Source organism: Lipophrys pholis (assembly GCF_963383615.2).
Source record: "Lipophrys pholis genome assembly, chromosome: 19".
NCBI classification, from domain to species: domain Eukaryota; kingdom Metazoa; phylum Chordata; class Actinopteri; order Blenniiformes; family Blenniidae; genus Lipophrys; species Lipophrys pholis.
In genome coordinates this window covers 14,159,482-14,177,720 of record NC_137647.1, presented here as the reverse complement: position 1 = coordinate 14,177,720, position 18,239 = coordinate 14,159,482, and the positions used below count along the sequence as shown (strand labels likewise).

General features: G+C 42.8%; 3 protein-coding genes across 5 annotated transcripts; 2 read left to right on the top strand and 1 right to left on the bottom strand.

Annotated features, from left to right (window-relative positions):
• Positions 1-2,294: 2,294 nt before the first annotated feature.
• LOC308124323 (proton channel OTOP2-like) lies at positions 2,295-4,419 on the top strand (the record flags this gene model as incomplete). Its single annotated transcript, XM_080487242.1, has 6 exons — positions 2,295-2,697; positions 2,783-2,919; positions 3,018-3,076; positions 3,158-3,282; positions 3,351-4,147; positions 4,249-4,419. 6 exons carry the CDS (start codon positions 2,295-2,297, stop codon positions 4,417-4,419), a joined length of 1,692 nt encoding a protein of 563 aa, XP_080343368.1.
• A 948-nt stretch (positions 4,420-5,367) lies between these two features.
• On the bottom strand, positions 5,368-12,883 carry hid1a (HID1 domain containing a). Of its 3 annotated transcripts, XR_013936275.1 has the most exons (20): positions 12,683-12,883; positions 11,910-12,059; positions 10,853-11,023; positions 10,326-10,442; positions 9,609-9,715; positions 9,372-9,488; positions 8,779-8,986; positions 8,635-8,691; positions 8,366-8,506; positions 8,171-8,261; positions 7,932-8,083; positions 7,750-7,828; positions 7,427-7,591; positions 7,030-7,257; positions 6,736-6,887; positions 6,575-6,661; positions 6,376-6,467; positions 6,126-6,284; positions 5,925-6,040; positions 5,369-5,746 (listed from the first exon to the last, which is right to left on the bottom strand). XR_013936275.1 is itself a non-coding variant. In XM_080486930.1 (19 exons), the coding sequence occupies exons 1-19, from the start codon at positions 12,746-12,748 to the stop codon at positions 5,977-5,979; spliced, it is 2,403 nt and encodes an 800-aa protein (XP_080343056.1). In that variant the 5' UTR covers positions 12,749-12,883; the 3' UTR covers positions 5,368-5,976. The 3 variants fall into 3 exon arrangements, 2 of the variants coding, with proteins under 2 accessions (XP_080343056.1, XP_080343055.1); XM_080486930.1 differs by having other exon boundaries at positions 5,368-6,040; XM_080486929.1 differs by having other exon boundaries at positions 5,368-6,040; positions 8,635-8,986.
• Positions 12,884-13,534: 651 nt separating this feature from the next.
• LOC308125000 (protein VCF1) lies at positions 13,535-17,650 on the top strand. The gene is made up of 3 exons (XM_080488442.1): positions 13,535-14,061; positions 14,757-14,874; positions 15,555-17,650. The coding sequence occupies exons 1-3, from the start codon at positions 14,045-14,047 to the stop codon at positions 15,774-15,776; spliced, it is 357 nt and encodes a 118-aa protein (XP_080344568.1). The 5' UTR covers positions 13,535-14,044; the 3' UTR covers positions 15,777-17,650.
• The last annotated feature ends 589 nt before the right edge of the window (positions 17,651-18,239 follow it).

The window sequence follows — 18,239 nt, the reverse complement described above, 5'->3', positions numbered from 1 at the left end:
CAGGCAGACAGAGTGATAGGTGACCTTTGTTTCCAACCTTGTGACTTACACATGATGCTCGCAGTGAAACCGTAAAGTTCATGAGGTCTGAACCACATCAGCCTGCCCACACAGGTGATCTGTAAAAGATTGACATTTTCTGCAACAGCAGACCTGCACAAAAACAAGTTTTAACAAGCTCTATCCAAAGCAATGAAAGTATGATAAATAATAGTGTTTTATGTGCTATCGTGACGATTTTTCGCTTCTTCATTTCATTGCATTTCTTGCAAACTAACAGTCGACAGGATTGAGTAATTTTGCAGTGTGCAATGGGATATGCTTTGGAGTTTTGAGAATTTATTACAATTGTTCCAGATTGTGCTATTGCTGCTTCAAATTTCTCCTGATCACTTGAACTGCAGTGTTTTTCCCTTTGTTTAGATGGAAGTTTCTGTTTTTTCCATCCGTCTTCTATAGCGTTCAGGGTGCTGGAGCCCATCCCAGCTAACTATGGGTGACGGCCAGCAAAGGCAGGTCACAGCCCGGACACGTCACTGGTTTATTACAGGGAAAACATACAGAGAGAGACAGACAACCACACACGTTCACATTCACACCTCGGGGCAATTTAGGGTCACAATTATCCCCACATGAATGTTTTTGGACCGTGGGAAGAATCTAGAGTACCGAGAGGAAACCCACACACACACACACACAGAGAACATGAAAACTGCACATCCCAGCCTGCATTAGAAACCACAACACACTGTGCAGCCAGAGCGCTGAACTCTGGCCCACCATGTGGCAAAGTCTCTGTTGCTTGGTTTAAAATGTTTCAAAAGTGTTTACTGTTGATAGATTTTAAAATATTTGATCATATGAGGGTTGATGTGAGGGGTTTTTTTTGGGGGGAGAAAAACAAATTGTTGGGCTTTGGTAGCCAACACACACACAAAAAAGAATTACATTTATGAATTCGATTTTTCAGCTCAGAATTGCGTGATAAAGTGTCATTTCAATCATTTCAACCCATCAAAGTGTCAGTGTATAAATCTCTCAAATACCAGGGTTATTAAAGTCTGGGAATGACAGGTGCCACAGATAAATGTGTTTTCAGATGTGACTTATTATCGGAGAAGGTGAGGCGGATGACTTGATATGAATGGAGAAGTTATGTTTGAGTGTTGAGCAAAACTCAAATTAGCATGGTGAACTCATCTGACAAGGAAATAAACTAATAGAATACTGGTAAATGTCTTTTTTCCCTAAGCTTTACAAATGCATCCTTTTGTGCATACTATTGGGACAGACTATTAACTCTTTAAAAAATATAAATAATCCCCTAAAATCCTGTGTGGTTAGGGTGAACTTTGGGATCTTACACAGACCCACCCTCCAGGTGATTTCCACCTGTGTGTAATTGTTTCTCAAGAAAGCGTTTTTCTTAGTTTCCTCCACCTTGCCTTACCAAGAGGCTGACCCTGTTTCTTTCTTCCTGCTTCAGTGTTGTGCATAACAACTCAACCCACATGCACTCATTGGCCTCCAAATTCCTTTAGGCTGTGTCCATGGTGCCTCACGGTGACACGTTCGTTTTTTTAAGCGACATCTTCGTAAAGACCGTGAACATGCGTCACGTGATGTGGGCGTGGTCACCCGGTGCGCTCCCGGCAGCGTGACGTCAAAGCGGAAATTGACGTTTTCACCTGCACACCTGTTTTCTCTTTAATTGCCACACCTTGTGCCGTGCTGCACGTTTCTGATCACCTTAGGTGTACACTGAAAGTACTGCAGGGCCTACTATTTCTGGCGTCGTGGGTGAATTCCATTTCAAGTATGTTGGCTGCCAATTGATGGAGAGTTGAATCTGAAAAGGATCCGACCTGAAAGTGCATGATGAAAACTATTGCTAAGCAGATGTTCCAGTCCTGCCCCATTCTTTTCTCTAGGTAAATTTCCTGAGATGCTGTGTGTGTGTGTGTGTGTGTGTGTGTGTGTGTGTGTGTGTGTGTGTGTGTGTGTGTGTGTGTGTGTGTGTGTGTGTGTGTGTGTGTGTGTGTGTGTGTGTGTGTGTGTGTGTGTGTGTGTGTGTGTGTGTGTGTGTGTGTGTGTGTGTGTGTGTGTGTTGCAGTATCTATCATCAAGTATTACAAAGGTCAGATCAGCATGGCTCCCAGCTGCCTGTAAAGTAAGATTATTAGAGTGACTCTTTATTTCTTCAGGGAGTTTGGACTTTTTTTTTTTTTGCTAATGCTCATTGGAGCATTGAAATTCCTGATTTGTGACATTTACATATCTGTTGACGAAGGATCATGTCGACTCCTCTCTTCCATAGCAAAACGCCAAATGGCCATGTGGAAGTTCGTCCATCCAACATTGAAATAGCAGCGCGGATAGACAACATGGAGCATCGGTCCAGTCCATCCAACCCACCCACCGCAGTCCACCACTTGGGAGTAACCAAGAGAGCCGACAACCGTGACGGATGGTTCCTGTCTTGCATCATTTGCATCAACATCTTAATCTTAGGCTGTGCTTTGGTCAGCGGCAGTGCCTTCAACAGTGTGGCCATTACTGCTGTGCACTGGCAAATCTTTCTCATAATCCTGCTCCTCCTCACAATGATGTGGATGGTTGTGTATATAGTTTTGAACTCTCGAGTGGATCAAACGGGTTCAGTCAAAGACAGCCATGCTGGACCCGTGTGGCTCCGAGGTGAGAACCTATGTGCATATCTTGTGATTCTCCGCTTTCAATTAGTGAGTTACCTTGTTTAATCACTTCAATGTTCACGTTGCAGTTGGACTCCTGCTGTTCGGCGTGCTCAGTCTCCTCATGGTTATCTTCAAGATAGCCAACTTTGTGGGATATCTTCACTGTGATTCAGCTGTAAAAGTAGCCCTCCCCGTTGTACAGGCTGTGTTCCTGTTTGTTCAGGTAGCTGCGATTTCAGGATATCATTCCTTAATCAGTATATTTGAAGACAATGATCATTTTTGTTATATGAGGAAAAATTGGGCAAAAATCTGTTCTAGACGTACTTCCTGTGGACTCATGCAAAAGACTGTGTGCAGCAACACACAGTCTTTTCAAGGTAAATCCTTGCGTTTTAGAATTTTCTACAGTGCATCCCGATGCATTCAGTGACACTCTTAATGTGACTTCACGGTTCCAGGTGTGGACTTACGCTCACACTTTCCACTAACCTGGTGGTGTGGATTGCAGCAGTGACTGAAGAATCTCTTCATCACACTGAAATTCCCCATTTGGCTAGCAACGTCTCGTACAAGACATACAGAGGTAAGCTGTTGTATATTTGCGTTTCCTTAAAAAAAAAAGCTTTGAGCACTGTTTTCTTTCCGTTTCAGCCAGCCATGGAGACATGAAGTGTAAATGCAGTCACTCGGCGTGCGACACCTTCAAAGAGGCCTTCTACTACCTGTACCCCTTCAACATAGAGTACAGCCTCTTTGCCTCTGCTATGGCCTATGTCATGTGGAAAAACGTGGGCCGCATTGTGGAAGATCATGGCCACCACAAAGCTAAATTCCGCCTGAAGGATGTTGTTGTTGGATCCGTAACTGGATTACTCGTGACGGTCGCTGGGCTGATCACATTTATTCTGTACGAGATGGACATCGAAGCAGAAGACAAGGAGAAGAGAGAGAAGGCTCTGCTGATGCATTTTGTCATGAATATAGTGATTGTGAGTCTGATGTCGGTCTGCACGGTGATTGGCTGCGTTGTTTATAGGCTGGACCAGAGGAAACGTCTGTCAGAGAAAAACCCCACGCTCAGTCTGGATGTGGGGCTGCTGGTGGGCGCCTCGATGGGGCAGCTCGTCATCAGCTATTTCACTATTGTCGCTGTGGTGGCAACGGGAGCCCGGGGCTACATGAATGCCCTCAACCTCACGTGGGCCGTCGTGGTAGTGCTACAGCTGGGTCTGCAGAACTATTTCATCATTGAGGGCCTCCATCGGGAGCCCTTCCATGTGATACAAGCAGCGTCGCAAAATAATGGCCAGGCCTTCCGAGAGCATACCGAAGTCGACGGTGCGGTAGACAACAATGGAAATGGCCTGAATTTATATTCCAACAAGCCAAACTGGAAAAGAAAAGTTCTGAAGGAAGTCTGTGCCTTTCTACTGCTCGCCAATGTGATTGTAAGTTGTAATAATACTCAATTCATTTGATCTGTATCAGATCAGGGATGTTCCTCGGGGAAAATATGTAACATTTATCTCTCTGTTCTTTGCATCGACAGCTGTGGATCATGCCTGCCTTTGGGGCTCGTCCTCAGTTCGACCACTTCGTGGAGATGCATTTCTACAAATACACAATGTGGACCACGATTGTGAATATCGGACTTCCATTTGGAATCTTTTATCGAATGCACTGTATTGCCAGCCTCTTTGAGGTGTACTTGATATCTTAGCTGGACAAAATAATTTTAAATATTTTTATGGGTTATATTTTGGATTTTAATTTAAATAAATGTTTTCTTATGAAAATGCTGTCTTGAGTTCCTCAATTAGACTTTTACTGTGTTTGAGTGGCTAAAAATCTTGTTACAAAAAACTTTATTCTAACTCTTTTGTAGTGAAACAACTCAAATCGCTAATCAGTTTAAAATCTGCAGTTCACCTAAAATCGATTTTAATACTATGAGTCTGAAAGGATACAAATCTCTAGTATGTTGTCTGCTTCTGTCGTTTTAAATGTGAATGTTGCAAATTTCCACAATTTGATGCTCTAATTATTAACATTGGTTCACCACTCAAATGACCTTATAGATCACACGTGTCGAACTCCAGGCCTCGAGGGCCGCAGCCCTGCACGTTTTGCATGTCTCCCAGCTTCAACACAGCTGATTGCAATGAGCAGCTCGTTATCTGGCTTTGTGCTGAATGTGATGATGAACCATCAGGACATTCAGGGGAGGGAGACATTGAAAACGTGCAGGGCTGCGGCCCACGAGGATCTGAGTTTGACACCCCTGTTATAGATTGTATTTGCAAGGCGGATCCCTCTTGCTTGTCCAAGTGGTGAAAATTATGTATCGGTGCCATCTAGTGGTTAATATGCAAGTATGCCATTTCACAAGTGACATGTTGAGGAGGGGTTAGACTAGAGTAACATGGCAGTGACGGCACTGGAGCTGCTCCCAGCTCACTGTGGGCATTAACAAGGTGCACTATAGACGGATCACAGGTCCATCACAGGTCTAACGGACAATCGCATTTACGTCTACAGGCACTTTAAGAGTCACAGATTAACCTCCTGTCCAGGCACTGGAAGGGCTCTAAACTTCTAAATATTCTCATTGTGAGGTTCCAGTTGCCTCCCATGAAAGCACACTTCAGTGACGTGACAAACAAGGGATTCATAGATGCATATCAATATATATTTTCAGGACAGGTTAACGAAAATACAGTTCAAAACATCTTGAGCAGAATACATAAAACCGTACAATCTGTATTATATTCTCCAAACATCACAAGCTACATCCATAATAAACAACTCGATAAGGTGCAAGTTTCACTTTAAAGCATATCAAGTACAACAAATAATGAGAAACATGAATACTGTGCCATCCAGGATATGTTGCAAAGCCTTCACTAAAACGCACCACATCCTTGATAACAAGTCGGACACAAAGGTTAAACAATAGTTGCCTCTTTTGCTTTAATGCTGTCACGAACTGAGCATCAGCCTTCAGTCATCATCTGAGAGCTTTGACAGACATTCTGTGGTCTTGAGGTCTAGAGAAATGTACAAACACAGTTTATCGACGACAGAGAGTTCAAACATCTTCCATCCGAGTACGAGAGCAACCTCGACCTCACGACTCTCCATCCCAAAGAGTACTCCATGGGGGCAAGCATTATGATTATGTGGAAAGTTAAACACAGTGAGGTTTACCAGGAAATCAGTACATACTGAAGGAAGGATGAACCCTGGAGTGGAAACAGTCTCTGTTCAATCACAAAGTCTACATCCTCTGAATCTCAAAAAGGCGGACATCAGTGTCATACCAGATAGGAGGGTCCACATTGCTAGAAAAAACAAAATATTCAATTAGTTTCTGTCAAGCGTGTTTTCGTCAGTCTCCGTCATGCTCAGTTATCATGCCCGACTCACCGCAAATAGACGACACCCCACATGTAGGTGCGAAACCACATGGCGGTGCCGGCGTTAGCCTGGTACTTCCTGATGAGGATGGGGTGAGGAACGGGTAGCAGGCCCACTAATGTGCCGTGCTGGAGAAACTTCAGGATCTCGGATTCATCTGTCAGACCCCTGCGGTAAAACACAGAGCACACTTTGTAGCAAGCAATGAGAACTAACTCTGCACTTTTACACTCTGAGAAAAAAAGGAGTGTTCACACACTTGTCGATGCAGATCTTCTCCACCTGGGGGACGAGCACTTGCAAAAGACGCATGATAGTTTGCAGGGGTAACTTGCACTTCCAGGACATGACCTTGGACAAAGTAAGTAAGTCGGAAGTGAATTTGAGTTCTGCTCCAGTGAATAGGAAACGTCTGCTGACGTGATTCGGTAAAGCTGAAGCCGAAACGGTGCACTGACCCACTCTGGTGTCGCTGTCCAAAATGATGTGGAGGACGCGCTTGACAGGCGTCTTCTCTCCATTTCTGCTTCAGTGTAGAAAACGTCCTGAGGAGGAAATACATTTAGAAATATGCACGTGCAATAAAGTAGCCACATGCACACGGTCAGAGCACACTTACCTCACTGTCTCTGCCTGAGATTGACTCGGTGTCGCTGGTCCCGGCGGCTGCACTTTGGTCTGAGCGGGCGACGTGCGAGGAGTTCATCTTCGTGACGGACACCATGGTGCCGTCCTCTGATACCTGCGATTTCTCAGTCAGCTTATCAATGCCTGTTTTAAAAAAAACTGATTAGACGACACAACTCAATGACAAACATGTCGACAATTGAAATGATATTTGTCAGTAAATCTATACCAAATTCTGTAAAGTCTTCTTGGACAACTTTTTTTTTTTTTTTTACAGTGTGTGTACCTGGCATGGCAACCAGACTGGTCTTGAGAGTTCCCGGTTCTGCGGGCACTGCAGGGTGTGAACCCTCCATGGACACAGTCTCCTGGGAGCTCGTGCGGGAAATGACATCCGGGGACTTCTTCTTCCTTTGCAGAGCCTTCTGGATGGTGCCAGGGTCAGAGGGCAGGTTGGCGAGCTGGTGGAACACGTTGCGCTTCCGGATGATGGCGTACACCAGGTTGCAGTTACCTCGAAGTAACAGATTCACATGACTCCAGTTATATTGCACTTTTCTTTAAAATGCAAGCCAAGATGCTTCACAAATGATCACACACATGTAAATCTCTATTCATCTCGCTTCGATGAAGAGAACAATATAATCTATTCAAAATATAAATGACTTCAAGAAAGTCGATACCATCAAACTGGTACTGGATAATGTTGTTGAAAGCCTCCAGAAGGAAGAAAACAAGGTGATGGTTCTGGGCCGCGGAGAAGAGGAACCAGGTGGTGGAGAAAGCCTCCAGCAGGTGGAGCAGTTTGTTAGCAGCAACCATTGACAGGCTCTTTAAATAAGGGGAAACTGGGCAACAAACAGAACAAGAAATATTGGCTGAAATAATCATAAAAAAGTACATTTCCATGCAATTGAAACATCTGTTTCCCAAAAGCGCGCGTTAAATGTTGATGGTGCAAATAAAATATGTGCACTGTCAAATAAATGGCCAAAAAGCAATTTACCATTTACAACGATGGTGAGTAGGCAGTCAAAGAGAGGCTGGAGACGCTGGTGGCCTGTAGTAATTATCTTGTGAAACACCTACAAAATAAACAGAGTGGCAGCTGTGAGGCTTAACTGTATTGCAATTAGGCAGCAATCAGGAATACTGCCATTTGGGCAGTGCGGCAGGCGTCTGTCTCACCACAATGAGCAGGTCAGCGTGAGTCCCTGTGAACACTGGGATGTCCATGGGCACATGGACGGAATAGGGCTTGTTTAAGCGCACGCCAAAGTTTCTCTCCCCACTCAGCAGCAGCAAAATGAACACGCCGATATGCATGAGTCCAACGCGCGCTACAACGAGAATAAATCACGTCAGAGGGTAATTATGTCTGTGTTCATGAGAAGCCTATTGAATGCAGCGCAGCAACTGAGACTCACATTGGTCAGCGCGGGCATCATTCAGGTAATAGAGTATCGGGACCAGGATGTCCAGCACGTCGCTGCTTTTCAGGACAAAAAACAGGAACTTCTGTGATTGAAAAACAAAAACAAAAACAAAAACAGGACAGATAATGAAGCAAACTGAGGTTTGTGTGACTCAATTCACAAATTTAAGAAAAGCTCCTTTCCAACCTTATTGAAATCACAAAGTTTCCAGAAAAGCACCAGCAGTTCTTGGTGGAACTGGATCTTTTTGGTGGAGTTAGGCAGGTATGTTTGCGTTAACGGGTTGGTCAGCAGGCGAGCAAGACCCTTCAGGACAAAATCAAAGTCCTAACAGGAGGGAGAGCATAAAAAAAAAAATAAAAAAAACACAGCTTTGAACAGGAATCGTTAAAGAATCTTCAAGGTTGGTTTTTTTTTTGTTGTTTTTTTTTTAAAAGAAATAATGACTCACATACCTCCTCTCTGTGAATCCTCGACAAATAATTCACAAATAAGTTTTCAGGGCCAGCCGACTGCACAAAGAAAGAAGTTATTCCAATGACCTGAAACTCATGGCGTACACTCAGTGAACTGATGTCTTTGTCGCGGCCGACTCGTACCTCTTGTTCCTCCATGCTGGAAGGAGAGGGAGGGCGGTGAGGGACCCCTCCATCATGCTCCAGCGTCACAATGAGGATCTGCACAGCTTGTTCCACCAGCTGCTCCCGATAGTCGGAGAAGAGGAGGTGGTTGTATGGGATACCGTAGCCCACAGGGTCATAAGCGCACACCACATTCAGCAGCGACGTGAACAGAGGCAGAGCATGTCTAGGAACAAAGACATGACGATCGTGTGAGTGAGAAACGTATGCAAAGAGAGTCTCGGCTGTGTGAAACAGATCGGACAGAGAAAGATATCGTGGGTTTGTTCAGGTGACTACCATTGTTGTATTCATTTTGGCTGGGATGTTCGCTATATTGGTTTCTTTTATTCTTCACTGAACTGATTGTTTGCTTCCTTATAAACTTTCAATCTGGACTGTCCAATACATCTCGTGTTCTTTTGTAATTTATTACATTTTAAATAACTAAAGAGCATATCCCAATGGAAACATTTGTTAAATTAAAAAGCATTCCTTTGGTAAATGGATAAATAGGAATGCCTATGAGTATGTCTGGGTTTGAAAAACACATGAGATTCTTTTCTTGTTACCTATTTTCAGCAGAGCAGAAGAACGTCACCCAAGGATTGAGGACATTGTTGTCTGATGAAGGAGGCAGGTACATGGCCTCAGAGAAGCAGGTCAGCAATAATCTCAGCAACTCCGACCTGCAAATGACCGAAACATGCAGGATAGGAAAGAATTCTAAAGTGATGCAACACACAATAAAGTTGAAAGGACATTTTAACGATAGAGGTTTTTCACCGACACTCAAATGGCTCACGTACCGATTCAGATCATGGATGTAGTTGAGAGGAGGAGACTGTGCAAATCCCACCCCTGACTCCCAGATGTACTCACAGCTGTCTATAGACTGCATGCTCTCCACTGAATCCTGCACACAGTCACATAAACACATTCCATTGAAATGGCAAGCTAAATATTTACAACATTTGTTAAATAAACACAGAATTAATTCTTTGTCTGATAAATGATGGTGACTAGATGACTGAATGATTCTCAAAGATATTTTGACTTTTCATTTGCAATGTTATGACCCTTGGCTGAAGGGACATTAACCGGTATTAAATTCTTATGTGTTTTTTTTTTTGTTTTTTTTCCAAGAACCTGTAACCTCAGCCTGCAAGGAAACAACATTTTGTTCAAGGTTTGGAAAACAAGTGGGTGAAATTACCAACAAACAATAAACAGCATTCACTGTGAGAACACTGCAGTCTGATGTGCAACATTCCTTCCATTCTAAAGTCATGAGGGATCATGGCTTCTTCCTGGTATGACTGACGGTGTATCATCTGCCATCACATCTTCAAGTTGCTTATTCAGGTAAACTCGAACGACTGGTTAGTTTGGCAGCCATGATGCAGGGAGAAGTGAATGGAATAGCTGGTAATAGCCGCTTATTTGTGCTTCTTGTAATAACTTTAGCTATGCGATGGTAAATTAATGGAATTAGGCGGCACAGCAGGAGGACACAGGGTACTTACAGGGCCTCTCCTGTGACTATGCACAGTGAAATCAGGGCAGAAGAGCAAGTCGGCGATGGCAAGAAGCAGCGACTCAGCCAGAGGTCGAGCTCCGTCATCATCGTCCAGCTCGTCTGCCTGAAAAGAATGAACACAATTGAGACTTCACAGACATACAAAGCTCTCCCCGCACTAGAAGAAATACAATGGTTAAAAAAAAAGTGAAACATAACAAACAGCTTTGTCACAAGTATCATGTGAAATGATATTTCCTGTTCTGCTGTGAAGGGGGAAAGTACACCTCCTCATAGGTAGAATGAGGAAACTTAAAGGATCAACTGAAAAAGACAATCACACTCAGGAAATGGCCGGAGCTGTGACCTCAATGTTCCATCAACAGCAACTCATATAGATAATAATCACATGGTTGTACGTGCTCAATCATTTCTTCACAGTTGTATTGATTGAACAACACGTTTTGATTTTCATCTCAATACATATTTTGAAGCAGCAACAATTTGGACTCCCTTTCTCTTGTGCCGACTCACCCCGGCCCGTCCAGCCCCAGGCACTGTTGACCAGAAGAATCCCCTCCAGTCCTGGTCCTCAAAGATGTAGGGAAGGATGCGGGTCAGGATACGCGTGCAATTCAAGATAATCTGCTTTTCCCTTTCAGTGGGACAGCCTGACTCGGCCCCCTGCACGAGCTTCTCCACAGCCTGCGGGGGTCACAAAACAGGAGAGCCGAGTGTGGTTGGTAAGGATCAGGCAGAAACACACCTGCTGAAGTCTGCTTAGTTTAGTTCAAACACACTTTGGTGACATTCGTTGGTCCAGTGATACATGATATTAGGTACACAACTACTGAAACGTCTTGTACTCGGCGTGCACAATGCTTTTCATCATGAAACAGTCAAATTCCTGAAAGCCTTTCCTGAAAATAAATAACAAGGTAATAATCAATTAGGTTGGGGGGAGTACTTATTGTTTTAACATGACTACATTATTTCATCATTGTTTTGTTTATTCAGCCTTTTAAAACTAAAGATACAGTATATGGATCTTTCATTAAAAATACTCAGCCATGTTGACACCTGTACTTTACCATCAAAATCTGTTTTTTTGTAATTTTATTCAATTATTACAGTAATTGACAGGACATACAAGGGAAGTGATGTGTTATTCTATTTCTACATCCACACCATATTTACTTGATGAGTCATTATCTACATTTCATCAACAGTTTGATGAAGCCTGAGTCTAAAATAAAACAAACTCTTTAAATCGGCTCGGCTTCAAAGCCCCTCGTCTCTTCTTTATTTGATTAAGCTGCAAGCCTCATTACATCTGTTTTGTTTCTGATAGGCAGCTTCAAACGGAAGCTGGGAGCAGGAGACGGGAAGCACAGGGAAAGGAAGGGGAGTTGACTCATTTATTCTATCGTCAGAAGGCCTGTGCAGGGCTCCACTGGACAAAAACCTTTAGGTTGAAAACATTAGTCCATATTAAAAAAAAAATGTTGACGTAGCCATGTTCACATGTGATTTCCTCTCAAAAGGCCAATCTGTATTGCATGGATGTGATAAATGTTCAGTCAGCTTGTACCTTATAACAGAGGGTTGCTAAATTTGAAGGGGACTCCTCTCGAACGGCTCTTATCTCTGCAGCTGGCACCAGTGCAAAAACATCCTGCACAGTGGTGGTGGTGTCTGCCCAGAACTGATCCCAGAAGGCATCGTCCGTGGCTTCCACTGGCTGGAAATAAAAATATGTTTACATTTCAGTTCCCTTGAGACAAATAGAGCATTTCATTCCTGCCCGATTTAATTAAATGACGTAGTGGGCGTTGTAGCTTTCCATTTTATTAAAATATCTTCCTGTTCTTTCTTACATTCATGCACATGTTTGATGTTGTGGCTTAAATCACACAAGCCATCTCAGGCCTGCGTGATGACAATGTAAACAGTGCAGCATTATGAGGCACATTGTCCAGAGCACAGTCCACCTGCCGCATCTGCAAACGTCCGGACAAACGTCATCAGCTTTGATTTAGCTGTACGCCACCACTGACATTATCATCCAAGCTCATAACCAGGAGCTGGGCTATTGGCTTTCTCTCAGCGTGCAAACGATGATCATTTACTTCAGATGACGACAAATACGACACATTTTAAGCACGTACAAAGAGCTTATTGGTATTTACATTTTGAAGGCAAATAAAAGAGCAGGTTCTAGCAATGCGACAGAAAGCGGTTTGTTATTTCTGCTTGCACATCATGAGCGTCATGTCATCGCCTCGGAGATGCTGCTCGGTGCGCGCGCTGCCTCCGTCGCTTCCCTGCGCGCAATGGCTTAATGGTGCAGAAGCGCATATGTACCTGCGTTTTGGTTGTGAGCTGGATCACCGCCTTTCTGAAGTTCAGTTTGGAGTCGGTGCTGCCCATTGCGATTATTTCTCTTTAAACCAACAGGACCGCCGCAGCCGAGAATCCCAGATAATCTCCCCTCCGTCGGTCGCTCGAGTCATTGGCGGAGGCGTTTTTTTTTTACTCCATTGGCTGGCTGGACGCGCAGGCTGCGCTACAGGGTGTAACTTCCGGGTTGATAATACTCTAGGGTTTTTTTCTCTCTTTTTTTTTTTTTACGTTTTAAATGTTATACTCGTAAAAAATAAAACCAGCACATCGACTGTCATCATTATAGAAGATTATACTATATAATAAAAACGACAATAAAAAGATAAGCTGAAGCCTATTGACTAATACATATATTTGTTTTATTCATTGCTTCAACCCTTGTATCAAAAAATGGCTCCAATGTGTTGAAAATATTGCCATTGTTATTACAACAGCGGCATCATCTGGATGACTCAGATCAAGACCACTTATATATTCACAGGGCAGTTATGAAACACGTGTTTAAATTTGTGAATTCAGCCTGAACTGGTTAGAAACTTTATTGTATTCTAATGAAGATTGTGCGCCTGGGCAATTTGATGTTGCGTTTGTGTAAAACTCGTACTAGTCATCTTTTTATAAAATACCTTTATTTCACACGCTTCAAACACAATTAAAATGACATGCACAAATTGACTTAATATTTATTGTATTTATGATCATTTATAGCGTTTATTATACGTTGATACTCGAAAAGGACAGAAAACTGGAATTTGATTCGTAACATAACAACATTTCCCAGCAGTACTTAAACCCTCCATGACTGGTCTCCGCGCATGCGCAGTAGCATGTAAACAGAACAGTCCCGGTTGGTTGTGGTGGTGGTAAGGAGCAAGTGTCATTTGTTAGATTAAATTATAGTTCCAGTAACTTTATGTGGGGCAATTCATTGTCTTGTAAGATATAATCGATGCGATATGCGGGCCATGAAGTGTAGTCAGCTATTGAAGCGTAAACAAGAGCAATCTTAGCGGTTGCTCGCGGTTAGCATTAGCTTATATTAAGCAGTGATAAAGCCCTTGGGAGTGGATCGCAGATCGTCAACGCCCAAGCCGTCAAACAATTAACGCTCCACTGAAGTGTCGGCGTACATCACAACGGTAGCTGATCGTTCTGTTAACATGGATGTCAGGATCGTGTCGTTATTCGGCATAAGGAGCTAGCTAGTCGAGGTTAGCCTGACTGAGGTAACAGGCCATCGATCAACTCACTGCGATAACGAGGGTTTGCGGTCTGGACTGATCACAAAAACAACGATACGTCTGGATCAATAAGTGTCGTCATATGTTGACTGATAGCAGGTGAGTGACACATGCAGCTTCTGTAAGTTTATGTTGTTAAATATGGCAAAAAAATAAATCCCTGGATTGGTGTTTCTTTGAGAACAGCTTACGTCAGTCATTAATATATGCTAGTAATTTAATTATATATTGAAGCAGCAGCTGGCCAGACCAGGACTCAACTGACGCTTAACTGATCGACGCTTTGTCTGTTAGTTGGTGCTTCTGTATAGATCGTTTGCACTGACAATTATATTAACTGCCTCATTTGTTTTAGATGAAGTCCCGTTTGTTTGCTTTACAGTCACTGTTCAATTCAATTCAACTTTATTTGTATAGCGCCAAATACAACACTGGCCAACGAGCCTATTTCAAGACAGCTTTATGAGAAAATACCCAACAATTCCACTTGTGATGATGGAAAAGAAAATGTCCTTTTTTAAAAGGAACAAACCCAGCCCTTACTAAGCTTTATTAAACTGTATTCAGCATAATGTAAAGATATTAAATACTACAGTTTTGAAGATTTATAAACAAGCTAAAACAGACCAGAATGGAAAACTACTTAGTTTTTTTTAATAAACCTACTGACCCCGCTGCTTCGGGTGATTGGTGAGCCCATATGTCACTTACAGATCTCTTTATAGATTTGTTGGACTGCTGTGAAATGTGTACATCTCATTCTTAAGTGTATATTTTGGATTTTGCCCAAACAGGAAACGGCAGCGCAGTGGCTGTGATGAGGAGAGCGGCCACCTGGTGCCCCAAGCCAAGAGGCCAAGCAGAGCGCACCCTCTCTCTCCTGAACCAGGCAGGGATGCCTGGGACTCTGAGGTAGAAATTCAATTAGTATAAGTCGTATGATGAGTCGCAGTAGTATTGTAGTTGTTGCTTGTTTTCACTCTGAGTTTTTGATGATGTAATCTTTGATTTAATAAGGACTCCAATAAGTGCAATATGTCTCTTTCATTGGTCAAAATCATTTCTTATATAGTAGTTTTCTTAAAGAATATGAGCCAAAACAGCAGCTTGACCTGATGAGATGAGATCCATGCACTTTGGCCTGTGTCAACATCAATTCTGGCATATGGGCTCATATTTTCCTGGCTGTTCTTGAAAAAGAAATCAGTGGCTTGTTTGGTTTTCTCACCATACAAGTGTGATTCACAGCTATTGAGGCCACCTTTTCCATTTTTTTGGTGATACTTTCACAGCTTTTACACCACCAAATACAAACCGCGTGATTTGGTCAAACACTTGTGTTGTTTTTTTTTTCTTAACTAAAGGGGACTTGTTCTTTTGAAAAGCCCAAATACTTGATTTTGTAATCCTCTTCAGGGGCATGGTTAATGAGGGTCCTTCTCTTGTTTTGTAAAATATGTCAGGTCATATGCGCTGAGGCGATGGATTTCACTACATCCCTTTTTCTTGATGTCCAGTTTAATTTTAAACCCCCTCATCGTTGATGTTCATATTCATGGAGCGCTGTCTTCATGTCCAAATCTCCATTTCAGTCCTCCAACAGTGAGAGCAGCAGCAGCCTCAGCAGTATTGAACATGCAGCCGGGAGCTGCAGCAGTCGGTGCGCTGTGGGTCCCTGCAGCCCCCTCAGCTCCGGCTACTCCTCGGAGCCGGCCGGCTCAACGGACCCGATCACGTACCTGCACATCAACCGTATCCTGAAGGAGGCCCACTTCCAGAGCCTGCATAGCCGAGCTCAGCTCAGAGACACATGATGCCGTCGTGTTCCTCTGCGTGCCGCCCGAGGACTGATGCCCTGAAGCATGTCAGAGCATCACGTGCTGAATCACTTCACCGGGCTCCTCCCCAACCCATCTCCAGTTTACTGAGGCATCTCGCAGCGCCACAGTTCTGTGGATGGATAGCAGCATCTGGTCAGATTTCTTTGTGGGAGGGGCTCATCATTCAAATAATCAACGTGATAATCATTTTAGCAATAAAAACTGTGTGATCAACTCCAAACATTTTTTTTTTTTTTAATCTGCCCCAATTTCTGACCAGTCTGGTTTACATGCTGCTCCGAGAGCCTTGTTGTGACTAATGATAATAATGAATCCTCGTATTTTTGTCTTAAATGTTGAAAGAAAAAAAAAAAATGACGCTGCAAATGTGGCACCAAACAAATTTAGGCCGGTCAGTCTGACTCGTTTAGTCTTGTAGTGGGGTACTTGGGCCGTGTGATGTTGAATCAGATGTCTGTGTGCGTGCATGGACCAGTCTCAGGGAGGATTTGCACTTGTCTCGAACTGCTTATGTGCTTTGACCTTCAGACAGGGATCCTTTACAGGGGAATGTAGAACCTTCTGGCGAGAACTTAGAAGCCAGGGAGGCTTTGCTCTACGTCCTTACTTAGCGAATAGAATATTTCCAAAAACTGGCAGTAGACTGACAGTACAGCTCAGTTAAACGTAGTGTGTAGGGTTCAAGGTGTAGACATGAGGGATTGGTTTTAGAGTGGCTCATGCGTTTAGTTTTCATTACACTCCAACACAGGGATTTTTCAACATGTTTGCCAACATTTTTTTCTCATCAGCACATTCGAGTTTATGTGCAGAATGAACATTTCATAAACCTTCTACTCTAGTCTTGTGGCTTTTTAGCATTTATATATCTTTTTTTTTTTTTTTTTTTTTTTTTTTTAAAGCTCATCAGGAGATTCTCTTGCGTGTGTGCATATGTATATTTCTAAATTTAGTGAGATGAGACAGAACCACTGTTTTCTCCCGGCTTTTAGGTAACGACACTCACTGTGACTTCAAAGTGCGACTTTGAACAAATAAAGCAGTTGAACGTTACGAGTCGAAATATCTGATCAGAATTTACCAATAAAGTGATGCAGCTACAAAGAAAAGAGCCTATTTTGGTACATTTTCAAATGGATACTTAACGTCTGACGGCAACAATCTCAAACGGAGATGACCTTGTTTCACACAATTCTACATATTGGGTTGGTTTTCTAGTAGTGATGAGAATTTGGTGAATCTCTGAGATCATAAGAGAACAAAGTGGTTTTTCTGTGATCATGGAAAACTAGAGTGATCAAATATCGAAACGATACCATTACCATTTAATTCTCGGACGATCCACTTTTTTCATTAACGGGGGTGCGTGTGTTTGCGTGTGTGTGTGTGTAGGCAGAGCATATGGGGGTCTTCTTGTTGGCAGATGGGTGGCAGCACAGCTTTTAGGAACAATAGAGACCTTCTTCAGGCTTGATTTGCTGTAATTCTGGAGCGTCTAAACTGCTGTTCCACCTTTCAGACAAACCATCCAGCCTATGCACTACCACGTGTAAGGCTGCTGTGTGAAAATCCCTGTGCACTAAACATCCAGCGAGGCAGCCCGAGGTCCTGGTGTGAGGCGCTGCCTTCTCTTCGGTTGGTTCTGTTACTGAAGCACCGACCCAGGAACAAGCTCGGCTGCTTGGCGTTTTTAACTAGTGTGCCAGAAATGGTATTGAAGATATGGTTTATTTTTTTTAATTATATTTTTTTGTAATTTAGTATTGTACATGATAATAACCTGCCATTGCTTTTTTTTTCTTGTGAATATTTCCTCATTTCAAAAATAAAATTTATTGTTTTTGAGCAAAGATGGTTTAAGCATTTCTTTTTTTTTTTCCAGCGAGGTTACACATCGGTGCGGTGTGGAACTGAGAACGCTTTCAAACTTCAAGTTGTTTTTTTTTTCCTATCGAACAAATCAGGTGAAAATTCGTAACATACAGTGGGGCAAAAAAGTATTTAGTCAGCCACCGATTGTGCAAGTTCTCCCACTTAAAATGATGACAGAGGTCTGTAATTTTCATCATAGGTACACTTCAACTGTGAGAGACAGAATGTGAAAAAAAAATCCAGGAATTCACATTGTAGGAATTTTAAAGAATTTATTTGTAAATTATGGTGGAAAATAAGTATTTGGTCACTTCAAACAAGAAAGATCTCTGGCTCTCACAGACCTGTAACTTCTTCTTTAAGAAGCTCTTCTGTCCTCCACTTGTTACCTGTATTTATGGCTCCTCTTTGAACTCGTTATCTGTATAAAAGACACCTGTCCACAACCTCAAACAGTCAGACTCCAAACTCCACTATGGCCAAGACCAAAGAGCTGTCGAAGGACACCAGGAAAAGGATTGTAGACCTGCACCAGACTGGGAAGAGTGAATCTACAATAGGCAA